This window comes from Talaromyces stipitatus, genomic scaffold, assembly GCF_000003125.1.
Source record: "Talaromyces stipitatus ATCC 10500 scf_1105507295523 genomic scaffold, whole genome shotgun sequence".
Taxonomy (NCBI): Eukaryota; Fungi; Ascomycota; class Eurotiomycetes; order Eurotiales; family Trichocomaceae; genus Talaromyces; species Talaromyces stipitatus.
The window spans coordinates 1885955-1907674 of NW_002990113.1; the positions used below are offsets into that span (position 1 = coordinate 1885955).

The window sequence follows — 21720 nt, forward strand, 5'->3', positions numbered from 1 at the left end:
AAGCAGTTCCATTGGCACAAATACAACCAATTGTTGTAATCCATTTTCGATTTCCATCCTGAAGATGCTGCTTATAGCCTCCTTGCTCATATTTGCGCCGAGTAAAGATTCTTTTCCGTTTTGTGCTTACTCCAAGCATGAAGCCCTTCTCATCCATATTATAGATTTGCTCTGGGCCGAGGTTATATTGCCGTATTTTCCGTCCAATAAGCTCAAAATATAAAGCATATTTATATGCCGAATCTGCCTTTTTTCTATCCGAATCAAGGCCCGTTGAATAGCGAGAAATCACCTTATCCGAATGAGCCTTGAGCCAGCGTGAAGCCCAGTTTTTCCCAGGCTCTTTACCAGATATTTCTCTTGCAAAGTTCGCCAACATTGAATTCGTAGGGGGCAAGCCTCGCTCGGTGAGTTGATTTATCCATTTTATAAGCGCTCGTGATTGCGTGGTGGTGAGTATTCGTTGCTTATCGTATTGCTCTTCTTTTGAGCCTGTAACACCGTGAAAACGTTTATAAAGGCCCGATTGGCTAACACCGTATGTTCTTGCAACCAAACTAATATTGGGCTTTTCTCCAGGATCCGCTGAACGTAATGCTGCAAGTGCGAGCTCCATTGAAGCCATATTGGCTGATATATCGCGGTGTGAAATATTCGCAATTTTTCGCGTTTTGGGGTAAAATTATTCCTCAGGTGGGTTTATTCCTCAGGCGGTGAGGGACGGTAGTACGTAGCTGACTAAAAACCAAGGAGTGTTAACTATGAAGACATGCCTGATTACTAAATTAACTTACAGCTGGAGAATAGTTTATTTAAATAACTTTTTACAGTATTGGAGCTCCGCGTTTTTCAGAATTCGAAGTTGCTTGTAAGTTCAGCCTTGACATGAAAGTTGAAATATACATCTCTAACCCTAATTGTATTTGGAAAATAATCACGTGATAAGGAATGTCACATGACCCTATACAAATCAATACCAGAAAGCCCCCCTAAGGGGATCTCCTGTTTGGTCTAGTGGTATTGAGAAATTGAGTGGGAACGTGTTCCGTATTGTAATGTGTGTCTAACTAAAAAGAGAGAAAATATCTGGCATAGGCTGCCATACAAGAATATTATGCAAATGTCACGGACCTGGATCCACCTTAGTTAAACAGCGTTGTGTCGAGATACGTTAAGCTTTGGTTGAACCACACAAAGGTTCTCTGAACAATAGTCGATAGGGTAACTTGAGTAAACGAAGTAACAATAGTCGAACTGGTGCTTGGAAGTCTCAAAGTAACTAAGATAGAAGAGATCCCCCGTACAGCCTGGTGCCCGTACGAGTTAGAATGCCTTGCTGACTCTCACTGTTGTATTCAAGTGACTTATGTCAAAGAGCTATGAGGAACTAAATACATGATGGTAAAAGAGCGTCCTTATATATCCAGTCCTCCACGTTTCGTAGTATCAATATCGTAGTATCGTAGCATACTACGATATTCTTGCTACATTACTATCTTTCCTGGTCCAATCATGTCACGTTATTTCGTATACCCTTATCTCTGATAAGATAGCAGTATATTTTATCCTTATCGTCACGTGATCCAATGAACCTTCCAATCATAATCCTGTAGTCGCGGTTTCCTGTTATCCAATCAATCCTCCTAGCTTGTTTCTTGTAACGAGTTGCTAATGCAGGTGATTGGCTTCGTAACAGCAAAGCTGTGCACGCTAGTTTAGTAAAGGGGTTTCTTGGCAATACCTTATACCGAGGTATTCTCGCTATCCAATGAGAGCAGGTGAGTGGATTTATGCGCTGTGCTCACCACATTCGGGATAGCGGTAAAGTAATCCTGTCAGGTATATTTGTTCTGCCATTGTGTAAAACGTATTTATGCAATTGTCCGACTCTATCAATATTAGCTAATTCTGTATTGTTGATTCTCGAGAGCCCACTTGAGCGCCGTTGCTCAGTAGCATCTGCACAATTTCCTGATGTCCTTTTTCAGTGGCAGCACAGAGCGCAGTAGAATATTTGCCACCCCGAGCGTTAACATCGGCCCCCGCCTTGAGCAGTGCCTGTACCACATCAAGATGGCCTCCTGCAGATGCAGCCTGGAGAGCATTGCCATAAAACCCCCCTGAGCATTGACATCTGCTCCTCTTTCGGTAAAATCTGTACAATGTCGTATTGACTCCCACAAGGGTAGTCATAAACCCTGTCATCACTTTCATCGTCAAGGAAAATTCTTTGTATCTTCTTGTTGATACCCATCGAGGCAACCTGAAGCGCTTTCCTATAATGTCCCCCTTGAGCATTGATGTCAGCCCCCTCGTCCAATAATCGTGGTACGATCTCAAGGTGACCTTCGGCAGGGAAATTGTGGAATATAAACCCGATCCAGCATGGCTACCCACAAGGTCCTGAACTGGAAGGGAGGAAAGTTGACTAATAACGATCTTGTCACCAAGTTTCAAATATATACCAGATGCAGTCTGAGCTATCTAGATTCTTATATCCATGTTGAATGATTGCTATTTTGTTATGTTACGTAGAGGAATTGAAATATGAGCAGCTTTCGTTACCTGCTTTGCAACTCCTTTATCCACTGATACAACATCAAGTATCGAATTGTTCTATCGTTTACATTACTAGGGACTCGCAGAGCACTGTTTAAGCGATATTGTCTTCACAAAGTTCACAATGCCGACAACCTACTATAACATTCAAAGTCTAACACAACATTTGACACGTGTAAACTTACAAATGATTAGTAGAAACAAAAAGAAAGTAAGACTCTAAGAGAAGGTCCCCGAGTGTCAAAAATTTTCATTTATGGTGATCGTCGTCTTGTCCGTTCTCCAACGAGGTAAAGTGATCAAGTCCTATTATGGTGCATGGCACCATTACTGCATCTTTTCCTCCGCTTTACTTTCGTCGTTCTGGCGAGTTTTTGCGTGGGAGTCGACCACTCAATAGTCAATACCCATCCCAACCTGTCAGGAGCGTTGGGACATCATCCCCTTTTACATTTTGTGGCTGGAGCGTAATTGTCTTCCCCATTTTTGAACTGAACGTGTTGTTCCCTTGTTGTGGCCTTTCTATCCTGGCCGAGGCCCATGTCCTCGCCCCAGGTGCCTCAGGGAGACGATGTTCGACACCACTCCCGGCACTCCGACGGCGTCTCAGAAGAGGCTTGATGATTCCCCACGCCTCGCCCAGTCTGTGCCAGGCTTGCTCTGGGTGAAGACGATATGCAAGCCTAAGAACATGTTCGGGAATTTCGAATTGTTCAAGTAGCCGGGCTGATTTACCAATATCCGATGGATTCATAATGCCTATGTTCAAATCTTGGTCAACGAGTTCCCAATGCCCAAAGAACTTGTCCTCAGGAGACATTACGGGTACGAAAAAGCGACTTTTGATCGGTTTTCTTTCAGTCACGTTCATTGATTCTGGTGTGACAAGATCCCATATGACCATAAAATTATTTGGATCACCGTGCGAGGACATGGAAAGATCAATCAAGTCAAGTATTTGAAACAATTCATCTGTCTCACTAGATGCATTTTCCTCGGTCGTTGCCTCAAGTGGGAATAATCGGGTAATGATGGCGGGAATGGGGAATATACAAGCAGTGCCTTCTGTGAAGCCGCCCACCAGGTGTTTCACTGGTAGATTCATGGCTACTTTGACCAGATTATTTAGTGGCTCTGGTCTGCGGTGTTCAGAGCTCACAATTGCTTTGCACAGCTTTTTAATTTTCTGGGCGGCTTCATTTGAAGTATATTGAGGTTGCTCTGGGTGTAAAATATCAAGAAGAGATGTAATAGACGGAGCGGATGGTAGCGCTTCCACACAGAGGAATTCTTCAGCAACTCCAAAATATATTGCGAGATTCAGGCTATGCACCAGACGTAGCGCCCAGAGCCGAGCCTTTTTGGCAATAGTATCTTCGGAGGTATTATTATTAATGGCTGGCCACTCCGAAGTAGTAGATTCTTTGCATAACGCCCAAAGCATCTCTGTTGGTAGGTAATGGCGGTTTCGAGTCCGTTGAGTGGCGTCTTCAATTAATTCTGTCACCTTGGAGTGTTTCTGGCTACCCGTCAATTTCAGGACGGCAAATAATCGTTCTAGATTCTTCCATTCCGATCCCGGACCTTCGAAAGAAAGTTTCTGCTCTTTGAAGTATTTTTCGATCCAGGTCGCGAGCTCGTAGTGGCTGCTCGCCATGGCGTTTTCATCTTCTGCACGCTTGTTAAGACGCTGGGCCGTACTGGCCTCGAGCTGTCGTAGTGCGGCTTCGCCCGTTAGAACAATGCCATTTATTAAATCCAAGATGCGTTTTTCGTCTTCGGATACTGCTCCATCCTGAGAGTCAAGTGGTTTGTATATCATATCGTGCTCGATCTCCGACCATACGTGCATAACTAGTGTTCCGACTTGGATTTCGACGACAATATCTTTCCAAGCGTGCTTGTCACACTCTTGAATATGTTCGTCCCGCAACTTTACTACAAAGTGAGTCGCCTTATAACCGGTGAAAGTTCGCATGGATCGTTGAAGCACGCTAGTATTGATCGCAGCTTGCGTGCGCCTCTCAGAATTCTGAAGTAGATCAAGACGATCTTCCAAGCTCTGAACATTGGATGGAGGGCCATGGCCTTTTTCAATTTGCCGGATGACAGTGAATTGTCTGTTGATAACAGCAGCGACCCTTTCAATATCACCTGGGAAATAGAGGGATATTCGAATACCGCCGAAGTCATGTAAGGCGGAGAACATTTCTTCTGGGCTTTTAAAAGGCTCTGTCTCTTCACCATAGAGACTAAAACCTGTTTCGCGAGTGTAGTCTTCCCATCGTCGACCCTGCGATTCTACCAGGTCACGTATGTGCCTTCGTATAACACGTTCCCGATTTCTTCGACTGACGCTCCCTTTTGCAGATTGCCATGATTTGATTCGTGACGTTATCGGAGGAAAGTGGATGTTTGACGCCTCTAGGGCATTGGAGCATAGCTTTCGGACTTCCTCGGTGTAAGCCCTCGCCGTGTCTACTCTGAGGTGGAAATGGTTGTGGAATAGTTCCCAGTTGTCGTTCTCTCCAGTGTAATCCATGATTTATTATCGAAGTCCGGATCCCAAGTTGAGAGAAGCGGGACGTTATGGTTTAGACGCTTTCCGTTACTGACTGTCCTATCTGGTATTATAAGATGTTCTCAGAGGAAAATGAATTTTTCTCGCTCTCGAAACGAGGCTGAGCTAAAATTTCGGACATCTTATCTACTACGTATAGAGCGGTGGCTTAGAGAGGACGATGAGCCATTGATACGTGGGGAAGGCAATACCCCTGTCGAACTACTGCAAGGCTGACCTGGCATTAGTTACAGGAAATTCCATACTCCGGCTACTAAGTTTCGCTCCGCATCAAGTGAAAAGATGTTCAAGAACACCTCCAAGCCGTGTCTTAAGAGCATCAATGTATTCGATCTTCTGATTCTTATCCTGTTAAAAGCAAAATGGACACATCTTACAGTGATTATGTTACCGCCTTGGCTCGTCAAAACCCCAGTCTAAAGCGACTCTCAGACTTTCTTCGTCATCAGCTTCGAACAAGTTGTAACAGCCTTGTCACCTACGTCGAAATCGGAACGACCGGTGATGTAGGTATAGCCCAAGAAACCAGCACTACTAAACTTATTGATCTAGTCAATTCTGGGCTGAATAAAAGCATCATCGTGACGGTGGAAAATATCCATCCCGATGATGTAGAGTCCCTCGGCTCATGTCTTGACATAGATCCATTCTTCTTTTGTGGTCATATCGCACCTTCATATGCGGACATTGAAAGAAATCCCCTACCATCGTTATTGGCTCTGCCACCTTCCCGGCTCGTTTCCGGATCGTTTATCAATATTCATTACCAAAAGCTGCTGGACTTGGGCGACGAGGTCGCCTTGAGCCGTGTGCCTTATGATCTCGCCTTGATGGCGAATGTCACTCGGAGTGTTCGACGTTTGCCTGCGCTATCGGGTAGATCGATTGGTATCCTTCGAGCATGCACCTCATTGATAAAAAAAGATCTGCCAGGTGGTGTTTGGATATGTACGTAATGAAGGGCCCTTCACTCTCATACATGGTAATATCAACTGATGATAGATCCAGCCTTGATACTAATCGATCCTACCTCTGAAATCCTGGTGCATCCAATACGTGGCATCCACGACATATTTTTCGGACCTATAATTCCTCAATCTCCTCGTAGAATTGCAACTGAAACATTCTGCAAACCGAGTTATGCTGAACATCAATCTGCGAGCAGCGGTAACCGGAATATCGAGCCTCTCAAACCAAGCGAGGAACCCCTAAGCTTCTTTCACGCTTCGAACCTTAGATGGAGAGGAGGAAACCCTAGCATATTGGCTCTTGCTTACAATCCAATTCAAGCAGTGGTGCAAGAGTGGATACTATATGCTTTGCTGATGGGGCGATATGTCAAGTACTACGAGTACTCCTCTGAAACTGTCCAAATGCGCCGAGAGAGTTTTGAGGAATATGATATCATAGAGCTCCATAGATGGCGGCGCCGAAGCCTCCAGAGCCTCCACAAGCTGGGCATAGTGAGACGTTTTGTTGAGCACTGGGCCTCAAAAGAGAAGAACTTGAGCTTGGACATGGGTGTTACAAACAAGGCAACGACACAAGAGGAGTCGGTGATTTGGAACCTATTGATTGGGGATATAAAGTATGTGGAAGAGCAGATCATGCAGCATGCTCGCTCTCTTGAGGCGTTGAACCCAATCATTACTGCCCTGATTCAACTCGCCGATACCAAGAGGGCCATCTCACAGGCCGAGGATACCCGGCGTCTGACGTACATTGCCATTATTTTTCTTCCCATGTCCTTCCTCACCGGCCTTTTCAGTATGAGCGAGCCATATGGTCCTGGAAGTGACCGTTTCTGGATATACTGGGTGGTCGCGTTACCACTTACGGCGTTCATTATAGTAGTTCTAGTGTTGGATCTCAGATTTAGGTTTCTTTCGATTTTCTGGGCAATAATGCAGAAGAGGAATAGTCTACCTCGAGGAAAAAGAGAATAAGATCATTGTTTATTTTATTAATCTGATTATCCCGGATATAGTGGCATCAGCGAGTGTCTTTCGGTATGGATACATGGTAGAGGTTTGAAATTTATGGGATTATCGTCCGAAAGAGCAAAACGCGTTAGGACAGCTATTATGTTGGTGTCTGAATTAAATATTCGTCATATAGCTCTACTGTGGTGTATTATACACCAAATAGGACATGCATTGCTCGAGGGTTCTTTAGAGTAGATTCTCATATCGCATGACTAGGTCCTGATGATGGTTTGAACGTTGTTCAAACGCTCTCTCAAGACCGGAGTTGACCATTTCAATCTGCTCAGAGAGATGCAATACTAGCATAATCCAACGCCTTCATATTAACTATTTGATATACCGAATCGATTGTATTCGAAATCTAGTCCGGTTACATACACTGCCTAACCAGAGATAGCCTCCTAGCTGCTTGCCCTGGAATCATTAGCAACAGCTCTTTCGTATAAACCGCAGCCGTTGCAGCAGTATACGGTTGCTATGCCTTGTTCTTATGAGAATCAGCATAGTTATATATCCCTCGAATGACGAGACAAGGATACGAATCTATCAATCCTAAATTCAAGGTTAGTCACGAAATGATGAAAGTAGGCGCTCGACTTACCGGCAGCTTCTATCTTAAAGTATAAAATGTTTTCTGTACGCACCCACTAGTCCCTAAGGACGGCATCTTTCATCATTTAATTGGCGGACCTAATGGTCTTATAGTGAACCTTGGGGGACTGTATTGGTTCGGTCTGTCCTCTTTGTAAAGTTCGTATTATCTGGCCTGTAATAAGCCTTCCATGACTTCTAACCTTCTAGATAAGTGAAGTTTGCTTTAAATAGGTGGTCACTTTTTAACTGGGGTGCTGGAAATTCAATATGGCAGGATTGTTGGTAAGTATTTTTGATAATAGTTCCGGTATTTAATGACGTTCTTGAGTATAATTGGCTTGAAGCCTAGCAACTACATTTAAAACAATATTTGGTGGTTTATTTAGTTTTCCCCTAGTATGAACAAACCTCTTTTTCTGTAATAACTTGCTAAAATCGTATTGCACGACCAATTCCGTTGTCTTCGTATGTAAACCGACAATCATGTTACCTAGCCTTATATCTGGTATATCCTCTATCTCATCTTCTGAGTTATCTGAATCCACCTCTCACCCGCATCCGTAGCTGGTGGCTCTGATGGGTAATAGGGTACGCTACCGCTGATTCCGACCATTAACCCGAATCTGATCGACGGGAAGCTGCGTATCATATCTCTGGTGACCATGGTGGCTGGTACTTTGCCCGTTGATTCTGCCGGGAGACAAGCGATTACCACATTGTGGTCCCCAACACTGCCGAGAAGCTATGAATCTGCGTCTTGTGGATCGGCCGCTGGGAGTACTGGATGTTCTTTATCTAGCATTGCTGCTGCTGCCATGAGCTCGGTCTTCGGTAAAGCACATATCCATCCGATCGTATAATCCTTGTGTGTATATTGCCGGTCAGCCATATTTGCCTAGAGCAGATCATTCATCATAAATGAAGCGATCGAGAACGACGTTGACAGAGTATGCCGTTATTAAGTTTACCATTCCATCAGCCGTTTAACTTGACTGGCGGATCGATGCCTGATGGAACTGAGATCACGTGAATGCGGAACGTTCACACCCGTTACATACCATTACCAAGAAACCCCACCAAGGGGTACCCCCCTTTGGTAAAATTGGTATTTTGGTTACCGTTTTAGTTCCGACAGTGCCTCTTTGTCACGTGAAACGGCCGCCATATACTGGGCAAGGAGCGCCTACATATTACGTAGTCGGTAGTGGGACGATGTTTTTGTTTCTTTCTTGGTGTTATGATGTTCGCCTATTCCCAGTCTAGCGATTTCAATAAGAATGAGATCTTCAATCCCTTCGTTCTGACCCCAATTGATAAGTATGTTTTCTCTCAGAGACTGTGCTAAGGATGACTTGATTCTACTTAAATCCAACGAGACCTTTATCTTGAAGAGAATGTCATGTGAGGTAATTATTGGTAATTTTTAGAACCACGATGGTATATAAAATTTTTGAATGAATTATAGTTCATTGACTTTTCTAAATGGATGTAGGTTGACCGAGACATATATCTCAATCCCTATCACACGGTTGCAGCCACCGGTTTCAAAAGGGAACACGAAGAACCAAGTCACGAATCACAAGCGTCGACATCCAAGGCGATCGATCTGGCGCGGAAGACTCAAGCGGGTTCACCTGTGGTAAACGCAGATATGGGGTTAGGGAGAGTCCAAGTGAAAATAACTCGGGCGGGGAGCCTGTGGCAAGGGAACCAGGTCGGCGAGCCGAAGTGACAATCCATGGATCGGTACACTTGGACCTAGCGGGAAACCAAGAGTTTGCACCTGGGTGCAAGGTGGATCCATTTGCGCACGCCCCAGTGCCGCCGGAGCCCGGGTTCCCACTGCACCCGGACCGGTGCCACTCGGCGTGAAGCTAACCTGAAGCTAACCCCTCATGCCCCCCGTTCTAGGTGCAGCACATCATCGGCCGCGCTTCCGGCCTCGTGTCAACGCGGTCTCTTTGGCAATGTCATCCGCTGCCATCGCCATCGCGCGAGTGATGGGCCGCTCCAGTGGCCCGTCTTTGCGAAGCAGGAATATCGATCTCGTCCCCTCCTCCAGCGCCACCTCGACACATTTCGCGGCTGCGATTGCGTGCATGTTTCGATCGACGAATTCGACTGGCTCATCCCGTTCGTACCGCAAGGCAACGCGCACGGCGCGTAACGGATCCGATTCCTCGAGCGTAACTCGTTCCATTTCTCTCCATTTGTTGGCCCTCCACACCCAGAAGATCATCGAATCCGCTCCCAGGTCATCGGGAAGCGGCGGGAGTTGTCGTCGAGGATCAGACGTCTCATTCCGCCGTGGGTTGCGGCTCCTCCAGAGACGAGCCAGTCCAGATGCTGGCGGGGCGGCTTGCTCCGTAGTCGCTGAAGAATCGGGACCAATGTTGCCCGGAGAGGTTTCCTGAGTGCCCGGCCACGCCGGGGCGTTGGCCATGATGGTCTCGAATTCCAGCAGAGTATCCCGAGGGAACGATGGATTGAACGATGCTGCCATTGATGCGCTGGCTGCAGGGATCGCGGTTGGGGCACGATCTGTTTCCATGACCTCCGAAGCTCCTTCGGGAGACACAGTAGCCTCTGTAAGCCGTTCCGGTGGCGCAGTCACCACCTCCTCGTCCGGTTCGTAAAGATCCTCATCCTCTGCACTGCGGGTTTGAGTGAAGTGGTCCTCATTCTCAAGTGATTTTCGTTTTGCGTTGGCAACATTTTCTCTATTGGCCCGTATGCGTTCGGCGATCTGTTCTCGAAGCTGTCTCTGGCGATCATCGTCGATGATGACGGATGGACTAGGATTCGAAACTTCTGCTTCTTCGGTAATCGGCTCTAATCCAGCGGTGATGGCTCGTGGTGGTGATCCGTCGTCGGTTGGCACATCTACGGCGTACGAGTCCAAGGCAGCCTGGCGAGCATTCTCGAGGGAATTGTGCGTTGCAATGCCATGTGGTCCAACACGGGCATTGTCATCCTCATCCAGCGGGTCGGAAGTTTCCCGTAATTGGGTGATGAGACTGGGCAAGTCAGGCGTGATGTCAGTTTGTGTGGTGGAGCTCAGTCGTTCCAATGGGACTGCGTCGGTCGGTGTGGAGATATGGTCATCATTCTGTTCTAGATGCGCCAGAGCGACGGCTCTCTCCTGCGCAATACGCTCCTCCTCGGCAGCAGCTCTTTCTGCAGCGTCTTGGCGAAGACGTTCTTGTTCAGCTGCGACGGCTAGTCTTCCCTTCTCTTCCTCGGCAGCACGCTCTTCCGCTTCTCTCTCCAACCGAGATTGCTCTGCTGCCTCTGCTTCTCTGCGGATTCGCTCCTGCTCTGCGGTTTGCTCTTCTGCTTCGTGTTGTATTTGCCGTAGTCGCTCTTGTTGAGCTGCTTCATTTGCGGCTCTTTCTTCTGCTTCTCCTTGTAAACGGACCTGCTCAGCGGCAATCGCCTCCTGTTCTCGCCGTTCTTGTTCAGCTGCTTCGGCGGCCGCTCTCTCTTGGGCTTCTCTCTGAAGTCGTTCCTGTTCAGCCTCTGCAGCAACTCTTTCCGCCTCTCGACGAAGTCGTTCTTGCTCAGCCATCTCTGCTGCCGCTCTGGCTTCCGCCTCTTTTTGAAGACGCTCCTGTTCGATCCGTACGCGCTCCTCTTGTTCTCGGCGTTCTTGTTCCGCTGCTTCTCTCTGTAACCGGACCTGCTCGGCTACCATTGCTTCTCGTTGCAGCCGTTCCTGTTCAGCGGCCTCTGTGGCCACTCTTGCCGCCTCTTGACGAAGACGTTCTTGTTCAGCCACAGCAGATGCGTCTCTCGATAGGCGTCTTGGATCGGTAATGCCTGGTACTGCTTCCGGGGAGACCTCTTCCGTCTCAGTCACGAGCAAAGTCCCATCCATCCTGGTGTCGGACCCGCCTTCAGATGCATCATCGGGAACAAATAGCGGCGAACGGGGGCTCGCAGAGTTGGCTACGCTAGCAGTTCTCTCGCTAGGGGCATCGGGTGGTGGAGAGAAACACCTTCCAAAAAAGGCGAAATACACACTCCGCCGCACAAACCAGGTCGAGACTTTCTCAGTAGCTGATACTTCGCGGTGCAGGTGGTCCAGGAACAGGGATCGACGATCGTTTTTCTGGGCCTGTCGAGACGGGAGCCCACCCCGTGCCCTCCGGTTGACAGCGAGTGTCATGACAGGACGGGAATGCAAAGGCAGTTCGCGCGGAGTGGCCGCGGCGAAGCACTCGACAATGCGGCGAACGGACCGCTCCAAATCAGCGGCTGAATACTGATAGCTCTCGGGTTTTCGAGCTTTGAGCAGGCAGTCCACCGCGATTTGTCGATCTGGAGATTGATCGATAATCTCCTTGATGCCAGCAGACATAAAGCCCAGCTTCTGTGCAAGGACTGCCATCTCATAGACCACGGTCTCGTCAGCTTTCTCACTCGCGGGCCGGGTTAATAAATCATCGCTTTCGGGGTCTTTGCTCATGCTGGGGTAATGACGCATTGCGTACAACCAAACCTGTCGATACGCCAGCTCCAGATGATTGACATTGTCGCTGGGACGACGGCTCAGTTGGGATTCGATCGTCTGGATGAGGCAATCATCACCGGATGCCGCGGGACGCGCATAGGAATGGCTCATCGCCGACCATAGCGTGGGATGAGTTTTGGACAGCGGAAACAGTCGCTTCACCGCATCAGCGCACGCCTCCAGATAGTCCATGTCTCGGAAAAATGTGTGGAGAGACGGAATCAGACCGTCAAACTGTTGCATGCGCTCCCACATACTGCTTCGCTCCGTCTCGCTGAATTCCTCCAGAACCTCACCGCTGATCACCCAACCACGTACCGTTCTTGCATCGACCCGGGACCTTCCCGGCGCCATTGATTCCAGTTTCTTCACCGTGTGTGAATCGATCTTCCTCATGGCGGCGAGGTTGGGATGAGCGGCGTCGACGCTCACGAGCTCGACCCAGAATTTCTTGATGTGTGAGAGATAGTTCAGAACCTCCTATGAAAGATCAGTCATGCCCGCGGCGACCGGAGAGGTTTCAATCACCTTATCACTGTCGAGAGCCATCACTTTGGACAGCTTCCCAATGCTCATCCCATCCCACACTCCAGAAATCGGTAAAAGTGCGTCAAAAGCACATTGAATATCGATATTTTTGTGAAGCTGTTGGAGACGCCTAGCCTTGCTTGATGATAATCTCACCCACCATCGCCTCTGAAAGTGAGCGTTGTGCTCCTGTTGGTACTGGCGGATTTTGCGGTAGATCTCTCCGTCGTTGGGTCGTCGTTCGTTGGCGTATTCTTCGATGAGTGCGGTGCGTAACTCGGTGCTGATATCTATGCCTTCTTAGTTCTGCAGACGGGAAGGGAGAGGTGGCGGTTACCATTAAGGTAGAGGTCAACGGTCCACCATCGGTCTTCTCCTAGAAGGACTTCTGCCCCAGCTCGAACTCTATGCTGGCCGTGGAGACACAGAACCTGGCCAGCAGAGAACTGAAGGTGGGGGATACTTTGTGGCGTTGTAGTGATCAGTTCATCTTGGGCCTTGTGTGCTGCACGGAGTGCTGCCTGCAGGGACTCCCTCGAGACAACACCTGTAATATGGTTTTGAATCTCATATCGGCGGCATCCTTCTGAGCGAAAAATCTCACGGAGTCGGTCTATATTTTTGGGATCTATCGTTGGTGACGAGTCAGGGTGGAAGCTGATGTGATCGAGATCGATCTTAGCGGTGCCTAGGTATTTTCGACTTCGCTCGGTTCCCACTTGGAGCTCAGTGTCTGTAAATAGGAAGGGCTCCATTATTGGTGCCTAGTATGTCCCTGAAACGATTCGGGATCGCGGAGGGAGTGAGACCCTTTTATAGGTGGTCCGTCATCTACTCTGGACCGTTGCAGATCGATCCCACTTGAGTTCGTCTGAGATTATAAATAATCTAAATAGTTCCGTTCCCACTCTTATTTTATTTCCCATTATTTACTTTTGGGGTCGTAAGCCATCATGTCTTCCAAGTCCGACAAACATAAAACCGCGTTCGATCTTGTATCCAAGGTAGTTCAAAACCCTGCTATACAAACCCCCCTTCAGAATGTCCCGGAAAACGAAGCGATCGAACCATCAAACAAGCAGGAGCACTCTTCTAGCAGGGAGAATCTCGACCAAGCTCCGAGTCACGGACAAAGGAGCCTTCTGAAACTTAAGAACGAGTCTCCATGGAATTCGTACAGGAAGGAATTCGGCTGTGAGCTTGCCGGAGACGCCGTCGCGGTCGCCCATAGCAAAAACCCTTCGAAGGTTCTGTTACTCAGGTCCTACCCTGACGCTATTTCGTCCAAGATGCTACAATGGTTTTCCCAACATCAACACCGTCATATCATGTCTGCCAAGGAGGCCTATTTCTTCAAGAGTTCATTACACATTATATGTGAAGACCTCCCCTTGACTTTGGAGAATCTCACTATCTGTCGTGCCTATCCAACGGAAGCTCAACTCGCTGTGATCATGAGACAGGTAATTCTTCCTGAATTGTTCAAAGACACAACTAAATCTCGATAGATTCTGGAAGGTCTATCATACCTGGGAAGCCAAGGTCTTGAGCATCAGGCTTTGAAATCATTGAACATCTTAATGAATCTGGATGGCATCGTCAAGATAGGTAGAGTCTTAGAATGTCATCTCTTCGCGAAATATGCACTGAGTCCATCCAGGTTCGTTAGAAGACGTTCACGCCCGAGACCAGAACCGAGACCAACGCGCAACTCTGGATGCTATAAAGACAATTGCTATGGAGTTGATGGAGAAGCATACTAAAAAGAACGGTACTACTGGCGTGAATGACCTGAATCGTTGGCCAGTGGACTCAAACGCGGTGAAGTTTCTTGCGGCCATTGACTCTGTCAGTACCGTCAATGAGTTGAGAAAGGTGAGATAGCTCCAACCAATTTCGCTGTTGTGGTCTGACGGTCTATTAGCACCAGCTCATAAGACAATGCACCGCCACTGAGGGTGAGCTGGTTGGTTTAGCGCGATTTGCCTTGGTGTCTACTAGGACTTTCTATTCCTATCCATAGTGAGCTAACACTGGTTGCTCTGGTGTCGTCCCAATCTTCTAGAAGATTGAGATTAGTAAGCTAGAGCTCATCACGTGATTGTCACTACCTGTTGAACGCCAAGCGCACTAAACCAAATATGGAGCATACGGATCAACAGAGAATTACTTCAAGTTTTACACAGAATCTTCTACAAATCGTTGCCTCGTTGAGCATTACAAATCAACTACAAATTAAGTTATGCATCAAGAACGTTCTGTCAAACCTCGTCACTTGTTGAATGCTTGAAAATTTGCATAAAAAATCCCCTAAAAACCCATTACAAGGATATTTTAAGAACCGTGCCCGATACAGAGAATCTTGTGATAACTATATTCGTTCTTTTTCACGCTTCGGTACCTAATCAATTGCTGTAAACGCTCTAGCCCATTTTCGGTTCATCACTGGCACACAGCCAGAAGCCCTTGCCTCGCATGTTCCAACCGAGATCGTAAGCATTCAACAGAATTTGCAGCTCCTATATCGTATTATTAAGTGTAAATCTAGTCTTAATGTAGCAACATTGAGCCAATCATGAATGCACTCCCTTAGCTATCTAATGTATGCGCCAGATTGAAATACTATCCTCAGTCATGTGAAAGAACTTCGGAAACATCCGTATCGATCTTCGTATTGATTCGTTGCCAGTGAGTTTTTGCACCTTCATTGTGGTCAATTGCATGGGGTAAACCACCAATATTACTTGTGACTTGCTCTGTCAAAGTGAGAGCGGGCTTTCTGCCGTTCAAGAGATCTTTGACAGGCTGCTCGTATTTGTGACATAGTGCTACCACCCTAGGCTGAGTATTTAAGACGTATGTAATAAAAGCCTCCAGTTCAATGAGATCGACTTTGGCGCTGTGACAATGGTCAGAATGGATATTCATTGAAGGATACAGGTTACTCACAGAGTTGTATCAATGTTGTTGAAGATGATTAGTGAACCCCACCCGATATAGTGAGAGATCAGATACCACCTCCTCCCCTTAGCATTAGTCTTGGCGAAGCGACCACGATCCTTAGGTGCTAACGGATCATCAGAATAACCGTTACTGCCGTCCAATTTCATAAGATAGTCAATGGCATGACTTGCAATTCTGCGGCTATTCAGGCGGGTCTTAAAACAAGGGCTTTTGGGGTTTGTCATTTCGTTGCACAGGCGTACGAAAGACAAATGTAGTTTTAATTGTACAAACCGACGTCTGATCACATTGATTCCAGTTTCTTTCCCGAGATCCCAATCATACCGGAAGAGCCTCAGACATGAACTGCCCAATGGCAGCTCTTCTGGCATCGAAAGATGGAGAGCGTCAGGGCTCCAGAAGCGATTTGTCCGCCAAAGATTGCTCAGATTCTCTAGAAAGGTTGCTAGATCGGGCCGTGAACTTTTCGCGTACAGTGCCAATACCCGGATGAAAGAAGACTCCGATAATTCTTCCTTCTCCGCCTTACCGGAACCAAATAGACACCGCATTTGATCATAAGCGGAATACCTTGTCACTGAACGAGAAGCATCAGCTTGCTGATTGGAGATCTTCTGAGCGGTAGACCGTGCATGCTTTGCTTCGCTGCTCTTCTTCAAAGGGGGTTTTTTCCTAGGTCCAGGCTGTCGTAAACGGCCACCATCACCAGTCGGCCGGACTCGTTTCTTCTGTGGAAAAATATCATTGCCTTCACAGCTCACATCTTCTACACTTGCTTGCATATTTTCACCATCACCAGTCGGCCGGACTCGTTTCTTCTGTGGAACGATTTCTTCGCCTTCATCGTTCACATCTTCTACACTTGCTTGCATGTTTTCATCACAACCAGTCGGCGAGGCTCGTCCAGTCTGTAGAATTATATTATCCATTTCACCGCTCACGTCGTAGACACTTGGTTGCATATTAGCTCGCGTTGCGACCTTCTTGATCTCCGGAGTTGAATAATCCGCTGTTTCAATCGACGTTAGGGAACTTATTGCTGCGATCCCGCGCACGTTCGACGAGCTAGTATCAGGGTTACCATTGTCCTCCAGGTTACGCATAGTATCAGTAGATGGTAGACTGTCGTTGTTCAAGTTCCGTCCTAGATCAACCGAAGTTAACCTCACAAGCCTGTCATCCGAGCCGTGACTTCGGAGCCCTTCGCTTAGTGGCTCGCCCTGCTTTTCTAGCAAAACCGGGTTGATGCATGGGGGATCTGGTATGTGATCGGGTTCTGCTATATGTGGATCGTGGTGTGGACGAGAGAGATCACCTGGCAATATATTAATAATCAAAACAATCAAGTCACACTGCAGACAAAAATTCTTCTGGTAACGAACCTCTTTGTTGCAACTTTGGACGACGAATTTTTATTCCTCTGAAGCAAGACAATTCCGCCCCGTCGATTTCTCTAACGAGACGAGCTAGCTTCTGGCCAGTTTTGTCGAATTGGGAAACCGCCTCTATGAACTGGCAAACAACCAATCCAAGCTAGCACTTTGATCAGCAGGTGAATTTCCTGACATGAGCAGAACTGACCTCTGGGTTTGCTGTGATCGCACGATCGAGAAACTCTGGAATACGGCCCATTGCTATACCCTATTCTGCAGAACGGTATACCCCCATCAACCGCTGAATTACCGAATGAGTTACCTGATAATAAATAAGTACGAGGAATATTTTTGATAGAGCGATGTTAGACCGCAGTGCTGGTCATTCAGTGGGTAGATTGGGTTAACAACTGGTGCGGAGGAAAGAATGACAAAGATCCCACATTTTACGTAGTCAGTATTGGGGTATATCAGACAGGTACAGCGATCCGGAACGGGAACAGTGACTGAGAACTGAAAGAGACAAACGCTAGAACTTCATGGACCTGTGGAGAAATATCAAGACCCACACTTTCCCTAGCGGTGTGGTTCACATGCCGTACATCCATGTGCAGGTGATCGAAGTGCGAGGAGAATGAGAAACCGTCTGGAAGATCAGGTTCCCCTTCTCATCAAAAGGGCAGCTCTACAACATACATAGTACTAGTAAATAAAAACAAGACAGAGCTCAACACTATCATTTAGCTCCTTCTGGATGCAGGAGCATCGCCCACGTGTGAATCAACCTATTCCTGCCAGGCACCGGAAGCAGGGAGGCTAGCCATTTCGGTTTTGTCTAATTAACTGTGCCCTTCGGTCCACAAGTGGAGTGTCGAACCGCATCAAATCGTATTTCCGCGGTCGATCAAGGTTCAAAGCCAGTCCTGTACAGAGTACTCCGTATCCGTACAACCATCAAAAGTACTTACGTTAGCGAGTGTTTTCCCAATGTAGTTAATGCGCCGACGCCATCATATGCTCATGCAAAAATGTGGTGGTTTCTGGTGAGGACCACCATGATCATATGCCGTTGGAAATACGTATGATGATTCTACCCAGATGGGCAAGTCGGCGGCCTTGGCCTCGTATCTCACCGAATTGGATGCGGGACGGATATCCCGCCGTTTGGTGCCTGGATATTAAGGCGAAAAATGACTAATACATAAATGGAGATATAATTGGATGCCTTTGAACCACCAAGTTTTTGGGTCTGCGCCAACTGACCTCGCGTTTCGACCTCCCTACCACTCAATTATCAACTCTTTATCCTTTTTGATACAGCGCTATATTAAATCGCTGTAGATTGTTTTCATTGAATCAACTTTGCATCATCTAAGAGGTCACGCTCACAATCAACATCGACCGACCGTGGACGCGCTCGTTCTGTTTCACCGAGTGCGAGTGCGTCATCTCGTGATGCTAAATCATATGCATATAAAGCGGCAAATTATGTCACGACTCTAGAGACCAAAGGCTGCTTTATGCGCCATTCCCCCGCCGGTCCGACTCCCGATGACATCGCGCTTTGCCAGCGACTCCTCCATCAACCAGTTGAAATCCCGCGCGGTCTATTCGACGATGAGTTCATCGAGGATTTTCACAATGCATTACGAAATCGATCAGAAGCGCGACTGCTGGTAGATTTACATCCACTCCTCATGCCATCTGCAGAGAACCGCTTCATCCAAGGGAAGGACGAACTGAAAGCTGTTATCGATGGTTACAATGATCCATGGCTCAAGACAGAGCCAATCTATGGTCCCAAACCACAGCCGGACCATGCTCGAGGCTTAAGGTGGTCGACCTTTTCAGACAACCAGCGGCGAAAGCTTGGAATCAAGCCGGACGAAAAATCCCTCTATGCGGTGCGAGAAGATATGTACTTCCCTTACTTGACGTCAAAAATTAAGTGCGGGAACCAAGCTTTGGAATTTGCGGATCGGCAGAATATGCACAGCATGTGTATTGCCCTTCGCGCGGTGGTCAGCTTAGCTGAAGCTGCCGGCCGTCTGGGAGAGGTGAATCGGAGGCTCCTTGGCTTCTCGGTTTCGCATGAATTAGAGGGTGTGCGAATCTACGGCTACTATCCTGAGATTGGCGAAGATGGGGTCAAATATTATCGCTGGTTAGTAAAGCAGTTCAACATTTGGGCAGACGGGGATAAATGGGCTTGTTATCGTTTTGTGGAAAATCTCGATCGTGACTTCCTTCCCATCCATACTGACCGGTTAATGCGTCTTCTGGAAGAAATTCCTGATCCCCAAGAACTCCCTTTTGAGCTCGATGTCGATGACGATATAAGCTCCCAATCACGAATCTGGTCCCAAGAACGGCCCTCATATAGCCGGGCGCCCTCTGTACAGAATCGGGCCTTACAACCGGAGCTACGTAGCATGATTCAAACCTTGCAGCAGCAGTTAGAGGAACAAAATCTAGACCATTCTCTGACTAATCTATTCCAGGACTAACTAGTACTATTGTCTTAAGACAATGGCTTGTTTATAAAGTGCAGTAGTTCGCCAAGCCTGCCCCTGATCGCCAGTCTTCGGTTGACGCTAATCTGGCTGAACGCTCGCGCAACTTGGATGAAATGGCTTTGACCTTGAGTTACGCATAGATATCCTGGTAAAACAATAGAATTGACACCATTCAGGCAGCCTTTTCCGTTAAGCGCTGCGTCCAGCGCAGCGCCTAACTTGCCCGAAGCTCCCTATACTCTGAAGTAACTCGTACTCTGAGGCTAATTTGCTCTGGAGCAACTCGTACTCTGGATCAACTCGTACTCTGGAGCAACTCGTACTCTGGATCAACTCGTACTCTGGAGCAACTCGTACTCTGAATGGACGGCCGACCAGCTCGACAGTGGATAAGCAACCAGAAGTGACGCTAGTCCTAAATTTATCTAGCGTTAAGGAACTGAAGACGCTATCTCGGACAAACTTCGGACAAAATACACTCCATGGTTTTTGGAGCCATGGTTTCTGGTCCTGATCCTGCAAGAACCAAAAGCGCCCATCTTATCTCTGAAATGGCTGTTGAAGCCTACCATCAATTACACTTCATCCCATAGTTCATGTCTGTCCACTATTTCCGTACTTCCCTTACTGACTGACTAGCTTCAAGGCATCAGGTGGCTAAGAGATAACCAACGATCACTCCTATAGTCCTCCCCGGCCTACGCCATAGTGGCTGCACTACCGTATGGCTCCAATAAAACCCAAGAACGGAGATACCCAGTCAAGCAGGCAGCGCGCAATCGATGAAGACGCAATCGCATTGGAACTGGCTCAGGAAGAGCTGAAACTCGTCTACCAATCCGTGGAAGAATTGCTGAATGTGATGCGGAACGGGAATTGCCAGCAACTTGAGGCTGTTTTTGCAGCTGCTCGAAAGGGTGTTCCACAAGATGAGATCTTGGCCACGGTTAGACAATACAACCAAGACAAGGAGAGAGCGGACTCAAAGTAGACAACATACAGTTACGCAAGTCAATCCACGGATTCTCACTTCGGGTCTCTTTTCTATACTCCAGACGTCAGTCCCTCAGGAGCGCGAACGAGGCGGTTTTTACTTGCATGAATTTTCTGGGTATTGTTGCTCCAGAGCACAAGCTGCCTCAGGGCAAATTAAGTGCTGCGCCGGGTGCAGTGCTTAACTGTTTGCGAAAAGTAAGCATGTTCCCGTGATTGTTAGTCAGAGTCTGCTTTCTGAAAGCCTCCAGGCCTCGGGGCTACAAAATAATGACTTGATGAAGGGGGAGAGCCGGCAGCACTCGAGTTCTCGATGAATCTACTAGAGCACGTGCCTAAAGCCAGCTTCGCTCCAAGCCAGACGTGCTCCAAGCCAATGCTTATGCAATGTAAGCTGTTTCTGGCTCTGCCAATATGCTCCAAGCCGGACACGCTCCAAGCCAGACACGCTCCAAGCCAATGCTCATACAACTCACAAGCTGTTTCTGGCGAGCGAAGCCGGAGAGCGAAGCCAGAAACAGCTCATGTCCGGCTTGGAGCACATCTGGCTTGGAGCACAGCTGGCTTGGAGCACACTGCACGCTGGAGCGAAGCCGGAGAGTAAAGCCAGAAACAGCTTATGTCCGGCTTGGAGCACATCTGGCTTGGAGCACATCTGGCTTGGAGCACATCTGGCTTGGAGCACATCTGGCTTGGAGCACAGCTGGCTTGGAGCAAACTGCACGCTGGAGCGAAGCCGGAGAGCGAAGCCAGGAACAGCTTATGTCCGGCTTGGAGCACATCTGGCTTGGAGCATGTTTGGCTTGGAGCATGTTTGGCTTGGAGCATGTTTGGCTTGGAGCACGTTTGGCTTGGAGCACGTTTGGCTTGAAGCCATAAACAGCCTATGAGTTTGTGCTGGTTTGAGTTTGGCTTAGAGCACTTTTGGTAGGGAGCGACTTTTGGCATGAAGCACGTTCAGCATGGGGCACTTTTGGCGTAAGCCAGATGACCCACACGATGGATCTAACTCCGAGTTTCAGGCATGCTTAGTTTTGGACTTCATCTAGCTCAAACTAGCCTTGAGTAAAATGACCAATCGGCTACCTCCCGTATTGCGAAAGCGGCTAGAAGT

General features: G+C 47.7%; 9 protein-coding genes across 9 annotated transcripts in view, besides 1 other annotated feature; 4 read left to right on the top strand and 5 right to left on the bottom strand.

The window, feature by feature from the left end:
• Positions 1-625, bottom strand: part of TSTA_066290 (uncharacterized protein) — a gene marked incomplete at its 5' end in the record, with an annotated part of 2931 nt that extends 2306 nt beyond the window's left edge. Inside the window, one exon of the mRNA XM_002340525.1 lies at positions 25-625. Within this exon, the coding sequence (XP_002340566.1) occupies positions 25-625 (601 nt within the window). The remainder of the gene's footprint in view (positions 1-24) is intronic.
• Positions 2-622: a mobile genetic element.
• Positions 626-1742: 1117 nt separating the features above from the next.
• On the bottom strand, positions 1743-2214 carry TSTA_066300 (ankyrin repeat-containing protein, putative; the record flags this gene model as incomplete). Its single annotated transcript, XM_002340526.1, has 2 exons — positions 1743-1832; positions 1936-2214. The coding sequence occupies 2 exons, from the start codon at positions 2212-2214 to the stop codon at positions 1743-1745; spliced, it is 369 nt and encodes a 122-aa protein (XP_002340567.1).
• Positions 2215-2959: 745 nt separating this feature from the next.
• On the bottom strand, positions 2960-5101 carry TSTA_066310 (uncharacterized protein; the record flags this gene model as incomplete). The annotated part of the gene is made up of 2 exons (XM_002340527.1): positions 2960-4713; positions 4741-5101. 2 exons carry the CDS (start codon positions 5099-5101, stop codon positions 2960-2962), a joined length of 2115 nt encoding a protein of 704 aa, XP_002340568.1.
• Positions 5102-5434: 333 nt separating this feature from the next.
• On the top strand, positions 5435-7234 carry TSTA_066320 (uncharacterized protein). The gene is made up of 2 exons (XM_002340528.1): positions 5435-6088; positions 6149-7234. The coding sequence occupies exons 1-2, from the start codon at positions 5503-5505 to the stop codon at positions 7084-7086; spliced, it is 1524 nt and encodes a 507-aa protein (XP_002340569.1). The 5' UTR covers positions 5435-5502; the 3' UTR covers positions 7087-7234.
• A 2406-nt stretch (positions 7235-9640) lies between these two features.
• TSTA_066330 (uncharacterized protein) lies at positions 9641-13631 on the bottom strand (the record flags this gene model as incomplete). The annotated part of the gene is made up of 3 exons (XM_002340529.1): positions 13098-13631; positions 12761-13050; positions 9641-12712 (listed from the first exon to the last, which is right to left on the bottom strand). Exons 1-3 carry the CDS (start codon positions 13513-13515, stop codon positions 9641-9643), a joined length of 3780 nt encoding a protein of 1259 aa, XP_002340570.1. The 5' UTR covers positions 13516-13631.
• A 66-nt stretch (positions 13632-13697) lies between these two features.
• On the top strand, positions 13698-15110 carry TSTA_066340 (uncharacterized protein). Its single transcript, XM_002340530.1, has 4 exons — positions 13698-14223; positions 14269-14368; positions 14421-14635; positions 14685-15110. Exons 1-4 carry the CDS (start codon positions 13714-13716, stop codon positions 14781-14783), a joined length of 924 nt encoding a protein of 307 aa, XP_002340571.1. The 5' UTR covers positions 13698-13713; the 3' UTR covers positions 14784-15110.
• Positions 15111-15121: 11 nt separating this feature from the next.
• TSTA_066350 (uncharacterized protein) lies at positions 15122-17492 on the bottom strand. Its single transcript, XM_002340531.1, has 4 exons — positions 17306-17492; positions 17107-17257; positions 15710-17039; positions 15122-15659 (listed from the first exon to the last, which is right to left on the bottom strand). The coding sequence occupies exons 1-4, from the start codon at positions 17354-17356 to the stop codon at positions 15389-15391; spliced, it is 1803 nt and encodes a 600-aa protein (XP_002340572.1). The 5' UTR covers positions 17357-17492; the 3' UTR covers positions 15122-15388.
• Positions 17493-18195: 703 nt separating this feature from the next.
• On the top strand, positions 18196-19604 carry TSTA_066360 (uncharacterized protein; the record flags this gene model as incomplete). The annotated part of the gene is made up of 2 exons (XM_002340532.1): positions 18196-18264; positions 18474-19604. 2 exons carry the CDS (start codon positions 18196-18198, stop codon positions 19602-19604), a joined length of 1200 nt encoding a protein of 399 aa, XP_002340573.1.
• A 562-nt stretch (positions 19605-20166) lies between these two features.
• On the top strand, positions 20167-21685 carry TSTA_066370 (uncharacterized protein). The gene is made up of 2 exons (XM_002340533.1): positions 20167-20600; positions 21001-21685. Exons 1-2 carry the CDS (start codon positions 20338-20340, stop codon positions 21494-21496), a joined length of 759 nt encoding a protein of 252 aa, XP_002340574.1. The 5' UTR covers positions 20167-20337; the 3' UTR covers positions 21497-21685.
• The last annotated feature ends 35 nt before the right edge of the window (positions 21686-21720 follow it).